Here is a 17,768-nt window from a genome sequence, read left to right on the forward strand (position 1 = left end):
CAGCTGTCAAACACTGACAATCTGTACTCTTAAGTTAATTCCTTCCTCTCAGGATGATTTAGAGATCTCCCCGGAACAGAAAGCTGAATGCTGCATTTTTGACAGCTTGCAGCCAATCTGCTTTCTGTGCCGGTGAGATGAGGGACTCCCGAGACCTGAAGGTAGGAAGGCTGTAAAGGTAAATAAAGGTATGTAAAACTTCTTTAAACACTTTACACACACCAAACACACTTACCTTTGCACTCATGCACCCATCACTCACCTGAACACCGGACAACTCGACCCCTCCAAGCCCTTCATCCCGACGGTCCGCCTCCTCTAACTTGACGTGGTTTGGAGCCGTCGGGAATCCCACACTTCAACATTAAAAATAGGGATTAGGCTAAAAACTGCCTGTTAACTACCTGTTAACAGGCAGTTAATTGGCACTAATCCCCTTCCCGCCTCGGGTAGGCAGGTCCCAGCGCAGGGCGGGTATCCGCCTCCTTTGAAACTGGCATGGAGGTGGGTTGGGTGCGGGATGGGGTCGGGACCCCCGATTTCGGGATTTTAACCCCCCACAAGCCTCCAAACCCGCCTCCCTCCACGGCCCAATGAAAATCCAGCCCTTTGTGTCTGTCTTCACGGAAGAAGACGCAAAAACCTCCCGGAAATAGTGGAGAACCAAGGGTCTAGCACGAATGAGGAACTGAAAGAAATTAGTATTAGTAAAAAAATAGTACTGGAGAAATTAATGGGACTGAAATGCCAATAAATCCCCTGGACCTGATGGCCTACATCCTAGAATTTTAAAAGAGGTGTCTATAGAGATAGTAGATGCATTGGTTGTCATCTTCCAAAATTCCATAGATTCTAGAACGGTTCCTGTGGATTGGAAGGTAGCAAATGTAACTCCACTATTTAAGAAAGGAGGGAGAGAGAAAACGGGGAACTACAGACCAGTTAGCCTGACATCAGTAGTAGGGAAAATGCTAGAATCTATTATTAAGGACGTGGTAACAGGGCACTTAGAAAATAAAAATAGGATTGGGGAGAGTCAACACAGATTTATGAAAGGGAGATCATGTTTGATGAATCTGTTAAGAGTTTTTTGAGGTTGTAACTAGCAGAATAGATAAGAGGGAACTAGTGGATGTGGTGTATTTGGATTTTCAAAAGGCATTCGATAAGGTTATTAAACAAAATTAGGGCTCATGGGATTGGGGGTAATATACTAGCATGGATTGAGGATTGGTTAACGGACAGAAAACAGAGAATAGGAATAAACGGGTCATTTTCGGGTTGGCAGGCTGTAACTAGTAGGATACCACAAGGATCAGTGCTTGGGCCTCAGCTATTCACAATCTATATCAATGATTTGAATGAGGGGATCAAATGTAATATATCCAAATTTGCTGATGATACAAAGCTAGGTGGGAATGTAAGTTGTGAGGAGGATCCAAAGAGGCTTCAAGGGGATATAGACAGGCTAAGTGAATGGGCAAGAACATGGCAAATGGAATATAATGTGGAGAAATGTGAAGTTATCTACTTTGGTAGGAAAAATAGAAAAGCAGAGTATTTTTTAAATGGTGAGAGATTGGGAAATGTTGGTGTTCAGAGGGACCTGGGTGTCCTTGTACATGAATCACTGAACGTTAACATGCCGGTACAGCAAGCAATTAGGAAAGCAAATGGTATGTAGGCCTTTATTACAAGAGGATTTGAGTATAAGAGTAAAGACATCTTACTGCAATTATATAGGGCCCTGGTGAGACCACACCTGGAGTATTGTGTACAGTTTTGGTCTCCTTACCTAAGGAAGGATATACTTGCCATAGAGGGAGTGCAACGAAGGTTCACCAGACTGATTCCTGGGATGGGGGGATTGTCCTATGAGGAGATTGAGTAGACTAGGCCTATATTCTCTAGAGTTTAGAAGAATGAAGGGTGATCTCATTGAAACATACTAAATTCTTACAGGGCTTGACAGGGTAAATGCAGGGAGGATGTTTCCCCTGGCTGGGGAGTCTAGAACCAAGGGTCACAGTCTCAGAATAAGGGGTCGGCCATTTAGGACTGAGATGAGGAGAAATTTCTTCACTCAGAGGGTGGTGAATCTTTGGAATTCTCTACCCCAGAGGGCTGTGGAGGCTCAGTCATTGAGTATATTCAAGACAGAGATCAATAGATTTTTGGATATTAAGGGAATCAAGGGATGTGGGGATAGTGCAGGAAAGTGGAGTTGAGGTAGAAGATCAGCCATGATCTTATTGAATGGTGGAGCAGGCTCGAGGGGCTGAATGGCCGACTCCTGCTCCTATTTCTTATGTTCTTAAAAATGCAAACCAGCTTTTCAGTGGGCAGTGCTCGCACCTCTGAATCAGAGGTGGTGGGTTCAAGCCCCGCTCCAGAGACTTGAGAACATAATCTAGGGTGACACTCCCAGTACAGTACTGAGGGAGCGCTGCACTGCTGGAGGTGCCATCATTCGGATGAGACATTAAACCGAGGCCCCTTCTGCCATCTCAGTTGGATGTAAAAGATCCCATGGCACTATTTCGAAGAAGAGCAGAGGAATTCTCCCCGGTGTCTCGGCCAATATTCATCCCTCTACCAACATCACTAAACACAGATTATTTGGTCTTTATCACATTGCTGTTTGTGGGAGCTTGCTGTGTGCAAATTGGCTGCTGTGTTTCCTACATTACAACAGTGACTACATTTCAAAAGTACTTCATTGGCTGTAAAGCGCTTTGGGACATCTTGAGGTTGTGAAAGGCGCTATAGAAATGCAGGTATTTCTTTCTCTCTCCATCAGGTTGCTTCCCTGAGAATTTTAAACTGATCCTCCTGATTTGAACAGAACAGTGCAATTCACATCCTGCAAATGAGTTAACAGGGCTTACTGAATTTTGAATATCTGACCATTCAAATTTAAAAAGGGGATTTCAGTCCTATACAAACCAAACCAATCACAATGCATTGCTTAAGTGTGGGTTATTCCTCTCCAGCCTGTAACTGATGAAACTTGCACCATTTTTTTGAAATTAGTTTGGTACAGGGACCTGAACTGCAGTTGTTTTTTTTAAAGGAATGGCCACTAAGTAAAACCTAGACCATAATACTTAATTGTTGTCATAGGGAGCTAACCAGGAGAGAGCCATTAGACTGGATGGCTAATTTGGGGGAAAACACTGGCACAGACTGAATGACTTGTTTCTGTCCAGTTTCATTCTATGATTTTATGATTCTATGGTTTCTAGAAGTAGAGAACATACTGAGGAGAATCTTTGTGGCTGTGTGCCCCAGCGAGTGCCTGTGCATCGGAAAATTGTGTTATCCCGAATTTCCTGTTCTGATTTCCAAAGAGCCCTCACAGCGCTGCATCAGAAGCAGCCAGTGAAATGCAAATAGCTATTTCTCGTTGTGTTTATTATATCAGGATGTCCTGCGATGTGGTATCCTGCCACGACACTGGCTGCAGGTCTGTTATTGGACATTGAGTTATCAAAGTCCATCTCTAACTTTACAGTCTTTGGGTACAAGTCCATATTGGAAGTGTGTTCTGAGTGTTTCGGCTGCAGTGAGCAGATCTTACTGTGCAGTATATTAGGGGGTACTTTTAGCAATTCATCTGTACATGTGATATCTGGAGTGAGAGGATGGGCAGGAAGCTCTGCAGAATGCCTGAGCAATCAGACAGCGCCAGAGGAGGTGAGCTCCAGCTGGGAGGCATGTGATCCTAAAAGGGCTTTCTTAAACCTCAGTGCCTGTGGAGGCTTCGATTCAGTAGGGAGGTTACCAGAGAGTTGTGCCCATTAGTTCATACGGCAGGTAACAGATCTGTTGTTTGCGGAGGTGAGTCAATACATGGGGGGTAATTTTCACCTTCACCATTGATGACAATTGGGCGGGTTCTGCGATGGGCAGGCGATCCGCTCTACCACATTGCTGTCCGGGCGGTGAAGGTGAAATGTACCCCCATTGTGTTTCCTGTGGCTGCCAGGGAGCAGCAAGCATGTGCCCTTGGCTTTTATGGACTTCCTGGGTTTCCCAGTGATCGGGGAGTGATAGATGGGTCTTCACTCTCCTGTGGAGAGTAGTGCCCCTTACATGACCAGCAAGAGGTACTACTCCGTAAATGGGCATCCTGTGTCCAACCACCGGCAATAAACGGAAGCAGGTGAAAGCCCTGACCTTGCACCAAACAAGTTGGTCAGCAGGTACAACTTCATTAGTAAATTAAAAAATGTTAAATCTGTATAAATTAATATTAAAGTGGGTTACATCACTTCTAGAGAGGCTAAGGTGATTATTTTTCTTTTAATTACACTCTGGGTAATCCGCACATCAATGGTCACTCTGTACTAATCTCTCAGTACTTATTATAAGGCCAATCAGCCTTGCTTCATGCCATTTTGGTTGATGTTGATTTAGTTCCTTCACCTCAGTCCACATTGCCTTCATAAGTATATTGAACTACCTTCACCTACAACATACACAGGGGCTGCTCTTCTCTATAATATACACAGGGGCTGCTATTCTCTATAATATATACAGGGGCTGCTATTCTCTGTAATATACACAGGGGCTGTTAATTCCTATAATATACACAGGAGCTGTTAATCCCTATAATATACACAGGGGCTGCTATTCTCTATAATATACACAGGGGCTGCTATTCTCTATAATATACACAGGAGCTGCTATTTTCTATAATATACACAGGAGCCGCTATTCTCTATAATATACACAGGGGCTGCTATTCTCTATAATATACACAGGAGCTGCTATTTTCTATAATATACACAGGAGCCGCTATTCTCTATAATATACACAGGGGCTGCTATTCTCTATAATATACACAGGGACTGCTATTCTCTATAATATACACAGGAGCCGCTATTCACAGAAACCCCACAGTGCAGATAGAGGCCATTTCGGCCCATCGAGCCTGCACCGACACATATCCCACCCGATCCCCGTAACCCCTACACCAACACATATCCCACCCTATCCCCGTAACCCCATGTATTTAATCCCCCTAACACTAAGGGTCAATTTATCATAGCCAATCAACCCAACTCGCACATCTTTGGACTGTGGGAGGAAACCGGAGCACCCAGAGGAAACCCACGCAAACACAGGGAAAATGTGCAAACTCCACACAGACAGTCGCCCGAGGCCAGATTCGAACCCGGAGTCCTTGGCGCTGTGAGGCAACAGTGCTAACCACTATGCCACCGGGCTGCTATTCTCTATAATATACACAGGGGCTGTTATTCCCTATAAAATACACAGGGGCTGCTATTCTCTAATATACACGGGTTGCTATTCTCTATAATATACACAGGGGCTGCTATTCTCTATAATATAGATAGGGGCTGTTATTCTCTGTAATATACACAGGGGCTGCTATTCTCTAATATACACAGGGGCTGCTATTCTCTATAATATACACAGGGGCTGCTATTCTTTATAATATACACAGGGGCTGCTATTCTCTATAATATACACAGGGGCTGCTCTTCTCTATAATATACACAGGGGCTGCTATTCTCTATAATATACACAGGGGCTGCTATTCTCTATAATATACACAGGGGCTGCTATTCTATATAATATACACAGGGGCTGCTATTCTCTAATATACATAGGGGCTGCTATTCCCTATAATCTACACATGGGCTGCTATTCTCTATATAGATAGGGGCTGTTATTCTCTATAATATACACAGGGGCTGCTATTCTCTAATATACACAGGGGCTGCTATTCTCTATAATATACACAGGGGCTGCTATTCTATATAATATACACAGGGGCTGCTATTCTCTAATATACACAGGGGCTGCTATTCGCTATAATCTACACAGGGGCTGCTATTCTCTATAATATACACAGGGGCTGCTATTCTTTATAATATACACATGGGCTGCTATTCTCTATATAGATAGGGGCTGTTATTCTCTATAATATACACAGGGGCTGCTATTCTCTAATATACACAGGGGCTGCTATTCTCTATAATATACATAGGGGCTGCTCTTCTCTATAATATACGCAGGGGCTGCTATTCTCTATAATATACACAGGGGCTGCTATTCTCTATAATATACACAGGGGCTGCTATTCTATATAATATACACAGGGGCTGCTATTCTCTAATATACACAGGGGCTGCTATTCGCTATAATCTACACAGGGGCTGCTATTCTCTATAATATACACAGGGGCTGCTATTCTTTATAATATACACAGGGGCTGCTATTCTCTATAATATACACAGGGGCTGCTATTCTCTATAATATACACAGGGGCTGCTATTCTCTATAATATTCACAGGGGCTGCTATTCTCTATAATATTCACAGGGGCTGCTATTCTCTATAATATACACAGGGGCTGCTATTCTCTATAATATACACAGGGGCTGCTATTCTTTATAATATACACAGGGGCTGCTATTCTCTATAATATACACAGGGGCTGCTATTCTCTATAATATTCACAGGGGCTGCTATTCTCTATAATATACACAGGGGCAGCTATTCTCTATAATATACACAGGGGCTGCTATTCTCTATAATATACACAGGGGCTGCTATTCTCTATAATATACACAGGGGCTGCTATTCTCTATAATATACACAGGGGCTGCTATTCTCTATAATATTCACAGGGGCTGCTATTCTCTATAATATACACAGGGGCAGCTATTCTCTATAATATACACAGGGGCTGCTATTCTCTATAATATACACAGGGGCTGCTATTCTCTATAATATACACAGGGGCTGCTATTCTTTATAATATACACAGGGGCTGCTATTCTCTATAATATACACAGGGGCTGCTATTCTCTATAATATTCACAGGGGCTGCTATTCTCTATAATATACACAGGGGCAGCTATTCTCTATAATATACACAGGGGCTGCTATTCTCTATAATATACACAGGGGCTGCTATTCTCTATAATATACACAGGGGCTGCTATTCTCTATAATATACACAGGGGCTGCTATTCTCTATAATATACACAGGGGCTGCTATTCTTTATAATATACACAGGGGCTGCTATTCTCTATAATATACACAGGGGCTGCTATTCTCTATAATATACACAGGGGCAGCTATTCTCTATAATATACACAGGGGCTGCTATTCTCTATAATATACACAGGGGCTGCTATTCTCTATAATATACACAGGGGCTGCTATTCTCTATAATATACACAGGGGCTGCTATTCTCTATAATATACACTAGGGCTGACAGTTCTTATACAATCTGGGCTTTACCCAACAAAAATGTATCGATTGCCCCCAGCATCCGCATTAATTTTGAGGAGAGTGTTCCAGATTTCTGCTACCCTTTGTGTGAAAAAGCGCTTCCTAATTTCCCTCCTAAATGTCCTAGCTCTAATTTTAAGAGAAGGTGTTGTTAATGTCTCCCTTACCTGCCTGCTGAGCACTGGCTACAATCTGTCCAATGGGTTTCATTGTCAGGTATTGTTTGTTAGCAGCCTGAAACGTTACTTTGCCTTGACACCACCTCACGGTGAAGTAAGTGGTCTCCTCGGTGTCTTTCCCATCGGCCAAGATGGCGGCTTGTCTCCGCTACTCAAAAAGTCAGATCACAGAAGTCAGGCAACTGTTCATATTTAAGGATCATTAAAGTCAGTTTTTATTGGCAATTTAATAAACCATGGGGCTGTGGGGGGTGAATTCCCTCAGGGTTTCTCATGCTGCCCCGGTCATGACCCTGGCAGAGGTTTAGCAGGGAAACCTTTTAGGCACCGTAAACTAGGCTTCTGCCGAACATCCCCCTCTCCGGTAAACTTCAGCTCATCCAAAACTCTGCTGCCCGTACGCTTACTCACACCAAGTCCCGTTCACCCATCACCCTTGTGCTCGCTGACCTACATTGGCTCCCAGTCCGGCCTTGATTTTAAAATTCTCATCCTCCTGTTCAAATCCCTCCATGGCCTCGCCCCTCCCTATCTCTGTAACTTCCTCCAGCCCGACAACCCTCCAAGACCTCAGCATTCGCTAAATTCTGGCCTTTTCGCATCCCTGATTATAATCGCTCCACCATTGGCGGCCGTGCCTTCAGCTGCCGAGGCCCTAATCTCTGCCTAAACCTCTCCGCCTTTCTCTCCTTTAAGACACTCCTTAAAACCTACCTCTTTGACCAAGCTTTTGGCCTCCTGTCTGTAAAGTCTGTGGGTTGTTTAGTTAATTAATACACAGACTACCAGAGTAACTTAAAACAGGACTTTACTATTCGAAGGTCAGGGCGAATCTGCCAAATAAATCCTGACACAGCACTTATATACCAGTGTGGTCACCGTCGGTATTACAGTATACAGAAGCCAACAAAGTAGTGCCACACCTAAAATAGTTCTCTTAAAGGTGAACGGTTACATACAATGGTTTTCTTAAAGGTAGACGGATACATACACTACAATCCTCCCTTTTTAGCTTACAACATACTTAGTCCCCCATTAAACATAACATATATTCAACTTCATGTAAAACAATTCACAGGTATAATCTATGCAGGAAACAGTTTACAGATTCAGTCTCTGGTCTTGACTCGGTCTGAACAACATCTCTGTGGTGTAGCCGGTTCACATTGCTAGCGTGACTCATCCAATAGTCTTTCCCTTGACTTAACAGCTTGAACTTCCGTCCTGCTGAACCAGCAGTGCTGACTTTTACAAACAGCTGGACTGCCTTGGTAATTTTTCCTACTTGCCAACTGATTTGGCTCCCTTCGTAGGGCCCACGTACATGATCTGGTAGAAGTGATAATGATTTAGATGGTTATCACCTTCTGCTTCGTCTTTTTCTTTTCTGCTTCTTGGAGACTCTCGGGGCTCCCTTATCAGCTGCCAGCTGTAGCGCCACCATCTCCCTATGTTCCTTAGACTTTAAGTGCTTCATCCTGATTTCTGCACTTTGGGAGTTTTCATCACAAGCTGGGCAGACCAAGTCCTCGTAATATTCCGTGTCACTCAACAGGTCATGGTAATATTCGGTGTCGTCCTGAACTAGTCTAGCGAGAGGGCCTGCTACTTCTTCCTTACCCAACTGGACGTTAGCCGACTGTTGTTCCCTCCCTAGACATCTTTCCTGAAGAGACTTCTTCATGCGTTCATATTCATCCCGCTCTTCCTGGGTTTCCTGCAAATCCTTCACTAATGACCTCATTTGTGATTTCAATACTTCCCCTTCCATCGGGGATTGATTGATCGGGCTATTCAATCCTTCTACTGGAGCAGCTGTTTCAACATTCTGTTGTTCACATAGACGTGATTCAGCGTACTTTTGGCATCCCAGTAAAATCTGTGTTGCAACCTCAGCTATTTCCATAACTTTTGAGAGCTCCGAACTCCTTCCCTTTGAAGATTGAAGCTCGTGTTCAGATTGTTCCCATTGCAGAGTCTTGTCCCTCAGCATATGAAGGAGTTGGCTGACCGTTAACTCTTCCACGGGAACACTGTGGATCAGAGTCTTCTCCATTTCATCCACCTTTTCCTCCAATGCTTTCACCTTCTTTTCCTCTTGTACTTTGGCTTGCAGCGCTTGGAGAAGTTGCGCCTTGATGCTCTCTAGCTCATGTTCAGGGGCCATTCTTACAGTCTCTGTGTTTCTTACAGTTTCCTTTTCTTCCACTGAAAGGATTCCCAGTTGAATCTGTTCTTCAAGTTGTTGAACCTCGGTCATTGCCGCCTCATATTTGTCTTGGGTTTCCTTCAATATTTTTATGAGTTCTTGGACATCTTGTCTTTCATGTTCTGCCATGTCTTTCACCTCTAATTTCTCATCTATGGATGGAACTTCTACCGATGAGTCTGTCTTGGCCTTGAGCTCATCAAGAATTTCCTGCAGCCTTTGGACTTCTTGCTCATGTTCAACCTTTAGTTGCTCATATGCTTCTACTGAAACTAGCTTTTCGGAGGTTGCTGAGTTAATCCCCTCCAGGATTGTAGCCTGGGCCTGTTCATACTGTTCCTTCAACTTCTCAAACTCTGCTTGTAAGGAGTTGTAGAGAAGAACGGGAATAAAATCCTGGCTTCCTGAAGATTCCTCTTCATTTGCTCCTTCCTGCAAATATTCTAACTCCTGAACAGCATAAGGGAGATGTGATCGGTAATTGGTCACAATGGCTCTATGGTCGCTCTCTGCTTGAGCTAGCTGCTTCTGTTGTCTTTCCAGATTCTCCCATTCGGTGTCATAGAACTTTTTCATTGTTTTCATCTCTTGTTCGAGACGGTAACTCACTTGTTCTACTTGCTGTCGTAATTTGAAATAAAGCTGAGTCCGAGCTCGGTGTTCGTCAGTCATGGATATGTCCGTAAACTGAACAGACTCAGAATTCTCTGTCAAACTATGTTGTCGTTGTTCGGTGGAGTTCTGTTCTGAAACTTTGTTCTTCTCTGGAGCATAAGCCTTTATGCATGCCTTCGTTCTTCCAACCTTAGTCGGCAAGTCCATTTTAGCCTTGTCTTTCATATTTGGGTTGGTCTTATCGTCATCCGTTTCAGAATCTGAGCTGATTGTCTGCACCGAGTCCTCACTCATTATGGCTTTTAGATAGTGCCATTCCATGTCTATTTTCTTGATCCACTCCCGTCCCAGAAGTGGTGGTCCTCCCTCAGGTAGTACGTATAAGTTCATTCTTGGGTGTTCTTTACCCCCATCTCTCACTTTGACTCTTATCTTCCCCATGGGGTATACTTTATGCCCCGTGTATGTCTGCAATACGAACTTGGTATCTCTTAAGGGTATATGTGAGAATAGCCGGTGGTAATCCCTTCGATTTATGACTGATAGAGCTGATCCAGTGTCCAACTCCATTTTCACTTGGACTCCAGCTATTTTTAGCATGACCCAGATAGTTTGTAGGTCAGCTTCCTTACTCACATTGTGAATTCTCAGACTGCCCAGCTCCTGGCCGTTTGGGTCGGAGTCCGAATTCTGTTCGTCTGAACTCTTCTCAGCCACCTTGTGTACCTTGTTGTACTTTTCCTGTGATGGCTTCCTTTGGTTGTTGGTCTTCTTCCCTGACCGGCATACCTTAGCTATGTGACCCAGTTTGCCACATTTCCTACATTCCTGGTTCTTAAACCAGCATTGGTTCTGGTCGTGTGTTGTCTTCCCACAACGATAGCATTTTGTTGTACTCGAGGTAATTTGATCCACACTGAGTGCCGCTGCCTTTAGCTGCATTTCCGCAGTTCCCTTCGCTGCGGCTTCGTGCGATGCTGCAATAAGGACAGCCCTGTCAAGTGTAAGGTCGTTCTCTTCGAGTAGTCGCTTTTGCGTTCCTTCCTTTGACAACCCGCACACGAACTTGTCTCGCAATGCCTCTGTCAGATTCCCTCCAAACTGGCAGTGTTTCGCTAGTCTACGCAGTTCGACCAAGTATTCTGCGTTGCTTTCGTCTTTCCTTTGCGTTCTCGCATAGAATTTGAATCGTTCCGCCAACATCAACGGTGTGGGGTTCAAGTGATCCTTCAGAACAGTCACAATATCATCGAAAGTCTGATCCGCCGGTTTAGCTGGTGCTAGTAGATGCTTCAAGAGCCCGTATGTCTTCGCGCCCATCGAGTTTAGCAAGGTTATAGCTTTGTCATCTTCTTCTATTTTATTGGCCTCACAATAGATCTCAATGCGTTCCACATACGTGGCCCAGTCTTCTACCTCGGAATTAAAATCGTTGATGTTACCACGCTTAGGCATCTTCCTCTCTTCCTGATAACACCACGAATTATTTCTTTAAATTTTCTTTTTTTTTTTTTTTTCCCAAGATGGCGGTTCCCGCGAAAATGGCGGTTTCCCGCGCTTATCTTCTCTCCCCGCCCACTTCAATGGCGGTTCCCCGCTTCTGTCTTCTTCTCCGCCTAATGGCGGCTTCCCGCGTTTCTTCCCCTGGCGGGAGGGGTACACTTTCCCCACGGGCGACGGCTTTCAGGTTCACAGCCTGCGCGTCGGGCTTCAGTGCTTTCCCTTTTCTCGGCAGGGCAACCGGCGCTGGGTACACCCCGTTGACGGCGAACAGTTTCAGCCGCTGGGCTGGCTCTCGCTCGGTTCCCCTTGCTCGGGCTCTGTTTCTCTCCCGCTCGCTCGGCTCTACCGGCGCTGGGTACACCCCGTTGATGGCGAACATTTTCAGCCGCTGGACTGGCTCTCGCTCAGTCTCCCTTGGTCGGCTCTGCCTCTCCCGCTCGCTCGGCTCCCAGCCCTCTCTATCTTCCCGCGCCTACGCTCCCGGTCGCAGCGCTTCGTGGCTTCGGTCGCTGCCCGGCCTTTTTCGCCGGTCGCGGTCTAGCTGTCTCACGACGCCATTGCGTCCCCAGCCTGTCTGTACCGCGGCTTCCTTGCTCCACGCTGCCCCAGTCTCAGCGCCTCTGGGCCCGACTTCTGTCCGGCTCCTTTCCCCCTCGACCGTGGTCGAGTGCACCGCCCTTATCCTCCGGTTATTCTTTTCACTTTTCCCTTACTCACAGTCACCGTGGCCGGCTTGCTTCTCGTGCTGATCGGCTCACTCCTCACCGTGGCAGAAGGAACAGTCAGTGCCTGTTGCTGATGGAAGTCTTTGTCTCTGAATTCTTCCTCCTTTCCAGCTCTGCAGACTCGAGTTTTCTCCCAGCAGAATGACGAGGGCGGTTGCCTCTTCTCGACGCTCGTTAACTGCTTCGGAAGTATTGTTGCCGCAGGGTACGATCGGACTCGTCGCCACTGTAAAGTCTGTGGGTTGTTTAGTTAATTAATACACAGACTACCAGAGTAACTTAAAACAGGACTTTACTATTCGAAGGTCAGGGCGAATCTGCCAAATAAATCCTGACACAGCACTTATATACCGGTGTGGTCACCGTCGGTATTACAGTATACAGAAGCCAACAAAGTAGTGCCACACCTAAAATAGTTCTCTTAAAGGTGAACGGTTACATACAATGGTTTTCTTAAAGGTAGACGGATACATACACTACACTGTCCTAATATCTCCTGATCTGGCTCGGTGTCAAATTTTGTTTCATATGCTCCTGTGAAGCACCTTGGGAAGTTTCACTACATTAAAGGCGCTTTATAAATACAAATTGTTGTTGTTATTGTGGTTACTCCGAGGTAATTAACATCCGCTCCCCCCTCCCCATCCCCCTCCCCCTCCCTCCGCTCACCCCTCCCCCTCCCTCCGCTCACCCCTCCCCCTCCCTCCGCTCACCCCTCCCCCTCCCTCCGCTCCCCTCCCTCCGCTCCCCCTCCCCCTCCCTCCGCTCCCCCATCCTCCGCTCCCCCCTCCCCCCACTCCCCCTCCCCCTCCCTACTCTCCCCTCCCCCTGCTCCCCCCTCCCCCTGCTCCCCCCTCCCCCTGCTCCCCCTCCCTCCACTGCCCCTCCCCCTCCGCTCCCCCTCCCCCTCCCTCCGCTCCCCCTCCCTCTGCTCCCCTCCCCCTCCCTTTGCTCCCCTCCCCCTCCCTTATCTCCCCCCTCCCCTCCCTCCGCTCCCCCTCCCCCTCCCTCCGCTCACCCCTCCCCCTCCATCAGCTCCCCCCTCCCCCTCCCTCTGCTCCCCCTCCCCCTCGCCCCGCTCCCCCTCCCCGTCGCTCAGCTCCCCCTCCCTCCGCTCCCCCTCCCTCCGCTCCCCCACCCCCGCCCTCTGCTCCCCCTCCCCCTCCCTTCGCTCCCCCCACCCCCGCCCTCTGCTCCCCCTCCCCCTCCCTTCGCTCCCCACTCTCCCCTCCCTCTGCTCCCCACTCTCCCCTCCCTCTGCTCCCCCCTCCCCCTCCCTCCGCTCCCCCTCCCTCCGCTCCCCCTCCCCCTCCCTCCGCTCCCCCCTCCCCCTCCCTCCGCTCCCCCCTCCCCCTCCCTCCGCTCCCCCCTCCCCCCGCTCCCCCCTCCCCCTCCCTCCGCTCCCCCCTCCCCCTCCCTCTGCTCCCCCTCCGCTCCCCATTCTCCCCTCCCTCCGCTACCCCCTCCCCCGCCCTCTGCTCCCCCTCCCTCCGCTCCCCACTCTCCCCTCCCTCTGCTCCCCCTCCCCCTCCCTCCGCTCCCCCTCCCTCTGCTCCCCACTCCCCCTCCTTCCGCTCCCACTCCCTCCGCTCACCCCCCTCCCTCCGCTCACCCCTCCCTCCGCTCCCCCCTCCCCTCCCCCCTCCCCTCCCTCCGCTCCCCCCTCCCCCCGCTCCCCCCTCCCTCCGCTCCCCCCTCCCCTCCCTCCGCTCCCCCCTCCCCCATCCTCCGCTCCCCCCTCCCCCCACTCCCGCGCTCTGCTCCCCACTCTCCCCTCCCTCTGCTCCCCCTCCCCCTCCCTCTGCTCCCCCCTCCCGCCGCTCCCCACTCCCCCTCCACTCCCATTCCCTCCGCTCAACCCCCTCCCGCCGCTCACCCCTCCCCCTCCCTCCGCTCACCCCTCCCCCTCCCTCTGCTCACCCCTCCCCCTCCCAACTCCCTCCCTCCGCTCACCCCGCCCCCTCCCGCCGCTGCCCCCTCGCCCCTCCCTCTGCTCACCCCTCCCCCTCCCTCCGCTCCCCACTCCCTCCCTCCGCTCCCCACTCCCTCCCTCCCTCCCTCCGCTCCCCACTCCCTCCCTCCCTCCGCTCACCCCTCCGCCTCCCTCCACTCCCTCCCTCTGCTCCCTCATCCCCCCACCCCTCCCCCTCCACCCCACCCTCAGGTTCTTCTCGGGCTGTTTTCTCTGGCTTTGTTTTTAGTGGCGGGGGTGGGAGGAGAAATTGGACTTTGAGAATTCTAAGAAAATCAGTAAAAATCGGCTTTCATTTTGAAAATTGCCACAACTCAAGGGAAGAAACGAGGGACTTAAGACAGGCATAGTCAAGCTAACTGACAAGCCAGAACAATAAGACATCACGGGAGGAACATTGAAGCTCGTCAGGGGGTGTAATATGGACGACACCTGTTATACACCCCTGCATTGGAAAGGAAAATGAGGGCCGTGTGTCACGGGCAGCTGATCCGATATCAGCCATCTTACACCCCTGCCACAGTTGAGAGTTCCAGTCCAATTTTTTTGGGCTCACTGTCAGACTGTCACTTAACCCCTACATTTAAAAAAAATCAGCATTAAAATTGGGGCTGTGGCTGGGGACATTCTCAGCCCCCGCACTGCCAGCACCCCCCCTGCACCCCTTCACCATGGGGCTGAAGGGTCAAATTATGAAGACAGGCTGCATAACCTTGGTTTGCATTCCCTTGAGTTTAGAAGGTTGAGGAGTGATCTAATCGAGGTGTTTAAAACGTTAAAGGGATTCAATAGGGTAGATCGAGAGAAACTATTTCCACTGTGGGCCAGAACAAAGGTTCATAATCTCAAAATTAGAGCCAGGTCATTCAGGAGTGAAATCAGGAAGCACTTTTTCAAACAAAGAGCAGTGGAAATCTGGAACTTACTCCCCCAAAAGGCTGTGGATTCTGGGGGTCAGTTGAAATTTTCAAGACTGAGCTCGATAGATTTTTGTTGGGTAAACGTATCGAGGGATATGGAGCGAAGGCAGGTAAATGGAGTTGAGGTACAGATCAGCCATGATCTGATTGAATGGTGGAACAGACTCGAAGGGCTGAATGGCCTACTTCTGTCCCTATGAATCCCACCAGATATGTCGCTGTTCCAGCAGAACCGGTCTGCAGAGAACAGGCGTAGGTGCCATTCTGGGCCGCATGTGGGCCCCACCAGGAAGGAATGGATTGCCGATTGATCCGAGGCAATTATGATTCTTGGAGCTGCCAGAGTGGGAGTAACCAAGAAGAAAATTTGCCTTTCTGAAATCTCCCCCTTGAATGACCTCGTCCCTGGGATTTGGGATAGGGCCATGACAGGACCAAAGTGGCTGGCGGAAGATCCAGCTCGCTGGGATGTCTGTTGTTATTGTTGTGGCTTCAGCCACTTAACCTGCCACTATGATCATAGAATGATAGAATGATACAGCACAGGAGGAGGAGGACATTTGGTTCATCATGTCTGTGCCAGCTCTTTGAAAGAGCTCTCCAATTAGTCCCACTGACCATCTCTTGCCCCATAACCCAGTAATTGTTTTCCTTTTCAAGGATTTATCCAATTTCCCTTTTGAAAGTTATTATTGTATCTGCCTCTTCCACCCTTTCAGGAAAGCGGATTCCAGATCACAACATCTCACTGTGTAAAAAAAACATTTCCTCATGTCGCCTCTGGTTCTTTTGTCAATCACCTTATATCTGTTTCCTCTGATTACCGACCCTTCTGCCACTGGAAACAGCTTCTCCTTATTTACTCGATCAAAACCCTTCAAGATTTTGAACACCTCTAACAAATCTCCCCTTAACCTTCCCTGCTCCAAGAACAACAATCCCAGTTTCTTTAGTCTCTCCATGTACCTGAAGTTTTTCATCCCTGGTACCATTGCAGTAAATCTCATAATCCTCTCCAAGGCCTTGACATCCTTCCTAAAGTGTGGTGCCCAGAATTGACCACAATACTCCAGCTGGGGCCTAACCAATGCTTTATAAAGGTTTGGCATAACTTCCTTGCTTTTGTGCTCGATGCCTCTATTTATAAAGCCAAGGATCCTGTATGCCCTTTTAACAGCTTTCTCAACTTGTCCTGCCACCTTCAAAGACTTGTGTACGTACACCCCCAGGTCCCTCTCTCCCTGCACTAAAAATTGTACCATTTAGTTTATATTGCTTCTCCTCATTCTTCCTACGAAAATGAATCACTTCACACTTCTCTGTGTAAAATTTCATCCGACATGTGTCTGCCCATTTCACCAGTCTGAAATTTGTTACTATCCTCCTCACTGTTTACTATGTTTTCGAGTTTCGTATCATTTGCAAATTTTGAAATTATGCCCTGTACCCAAGTCCAGGTCATGAATATAGATCAAAAAGAGGAGTGGTCCGGATACCGACCCCTGGGGAATGCCACTGCACACACCCCTCCAGTCTGAAAAACAACCGTTCACCACTACTCTCTGCTTTATGTCCCTTAGCCAATTTCACTGGTACAGTTCCACTGGGGGACTGTGCCTCTCCCACCTCGCCAGTCTTTGGTGCAAGAGCCTAACACACAACACAAGCACACAAAGTAAATCAGCATGAGCCAAAATAGCACGAGGCAAAGCTGGTTGGCTCTGCAGAGAAGTACAGACGGTGCCAGTGAACAGGATTACAGGCAAGAGATTAAAAGAAAATTAATCACTTTAATGTGGTTTGAAGTGACATTTTAATAAAATTTTGGATTTTACAAGCTTTAGGCAACCCTTAAATCCCTCTAACCGAGGCTTGGCTCAGTGGGTACGCTCTTGGCCCTGAATCAGAAGGTCAAAGGTTCAAGCTCCACTCCAGGCACATGAGCACACAATGCAGGCTGACGCTTCAGTGCAGTACTGAGGAAGTGCTTCACTATCTTTCGGAGATGGCGTTAAACCAAGGCCCCATCTGCCCTCTCAGGGAGACGTAAAAAATTCCACGGAGCTATTTCGAAGAAGAGCGGGGGAGTTCTCCCTGGTGTCCTGGCCAATAACGATCCCTCAACCAACATCACTGAAAACAGATTATCTGATCATTATCGCATTGCTGTTCCTGGGAGCTTGCTGTGCGCAAATTGGCTGCCGCGATTCCTACATTACAACAGTGACTACACTTCAAAAGTACTTAATTGGCTGTAAAGCAATTTGGGAATTCCTGAGGTTGTGAAAGACGCTATATAAATGCAAGTCTTTCTTTTTCCTTTATCTGCCTCTATCTGTAAAGCATTTTGGGACATTTTAATTACATTCAGG

The 17,768-nt window shown here is 47.8% G+C and overlaps 1 protein-coding gene across 1 annotated transcript in view; it reads right to left on the reverse strand.

The window, feature by feature from the left end:
* The window catches only part of LOC147105817 (fascin-3-like), a 44,858-nt gene that overhangs the window by 17,816 nt on the left and 9,274 nt on the right, over positions 1-17,768 (reverse strand). The window contains exon 4 of the mRNA XM_086010591.1: positions 7,441-7,600. Within this exon, the coding sequence (XP_085866717.1) occupies positions 7,441-7,600 (160 nt within the window). The remainder of the gene's footprint in view (positions 1-7,440; positions 7,601-17,768) is intronic.

Source organism: Somniosus microcephalus, chromosome 17 (assembly GCF_052327205.1).
Source record: "Somniosus microcephalus isolate GS21.2 chromosome 17, FLI_Smic_1.0, whole genome shotgun sequence".
NCBI classification, from domain to species: Eukaryota; Metazoa; Chordata; class Chondrichthyes; order Squaliformes; family Somniosidae; genus Somniosus; species Somniosus microcephalus.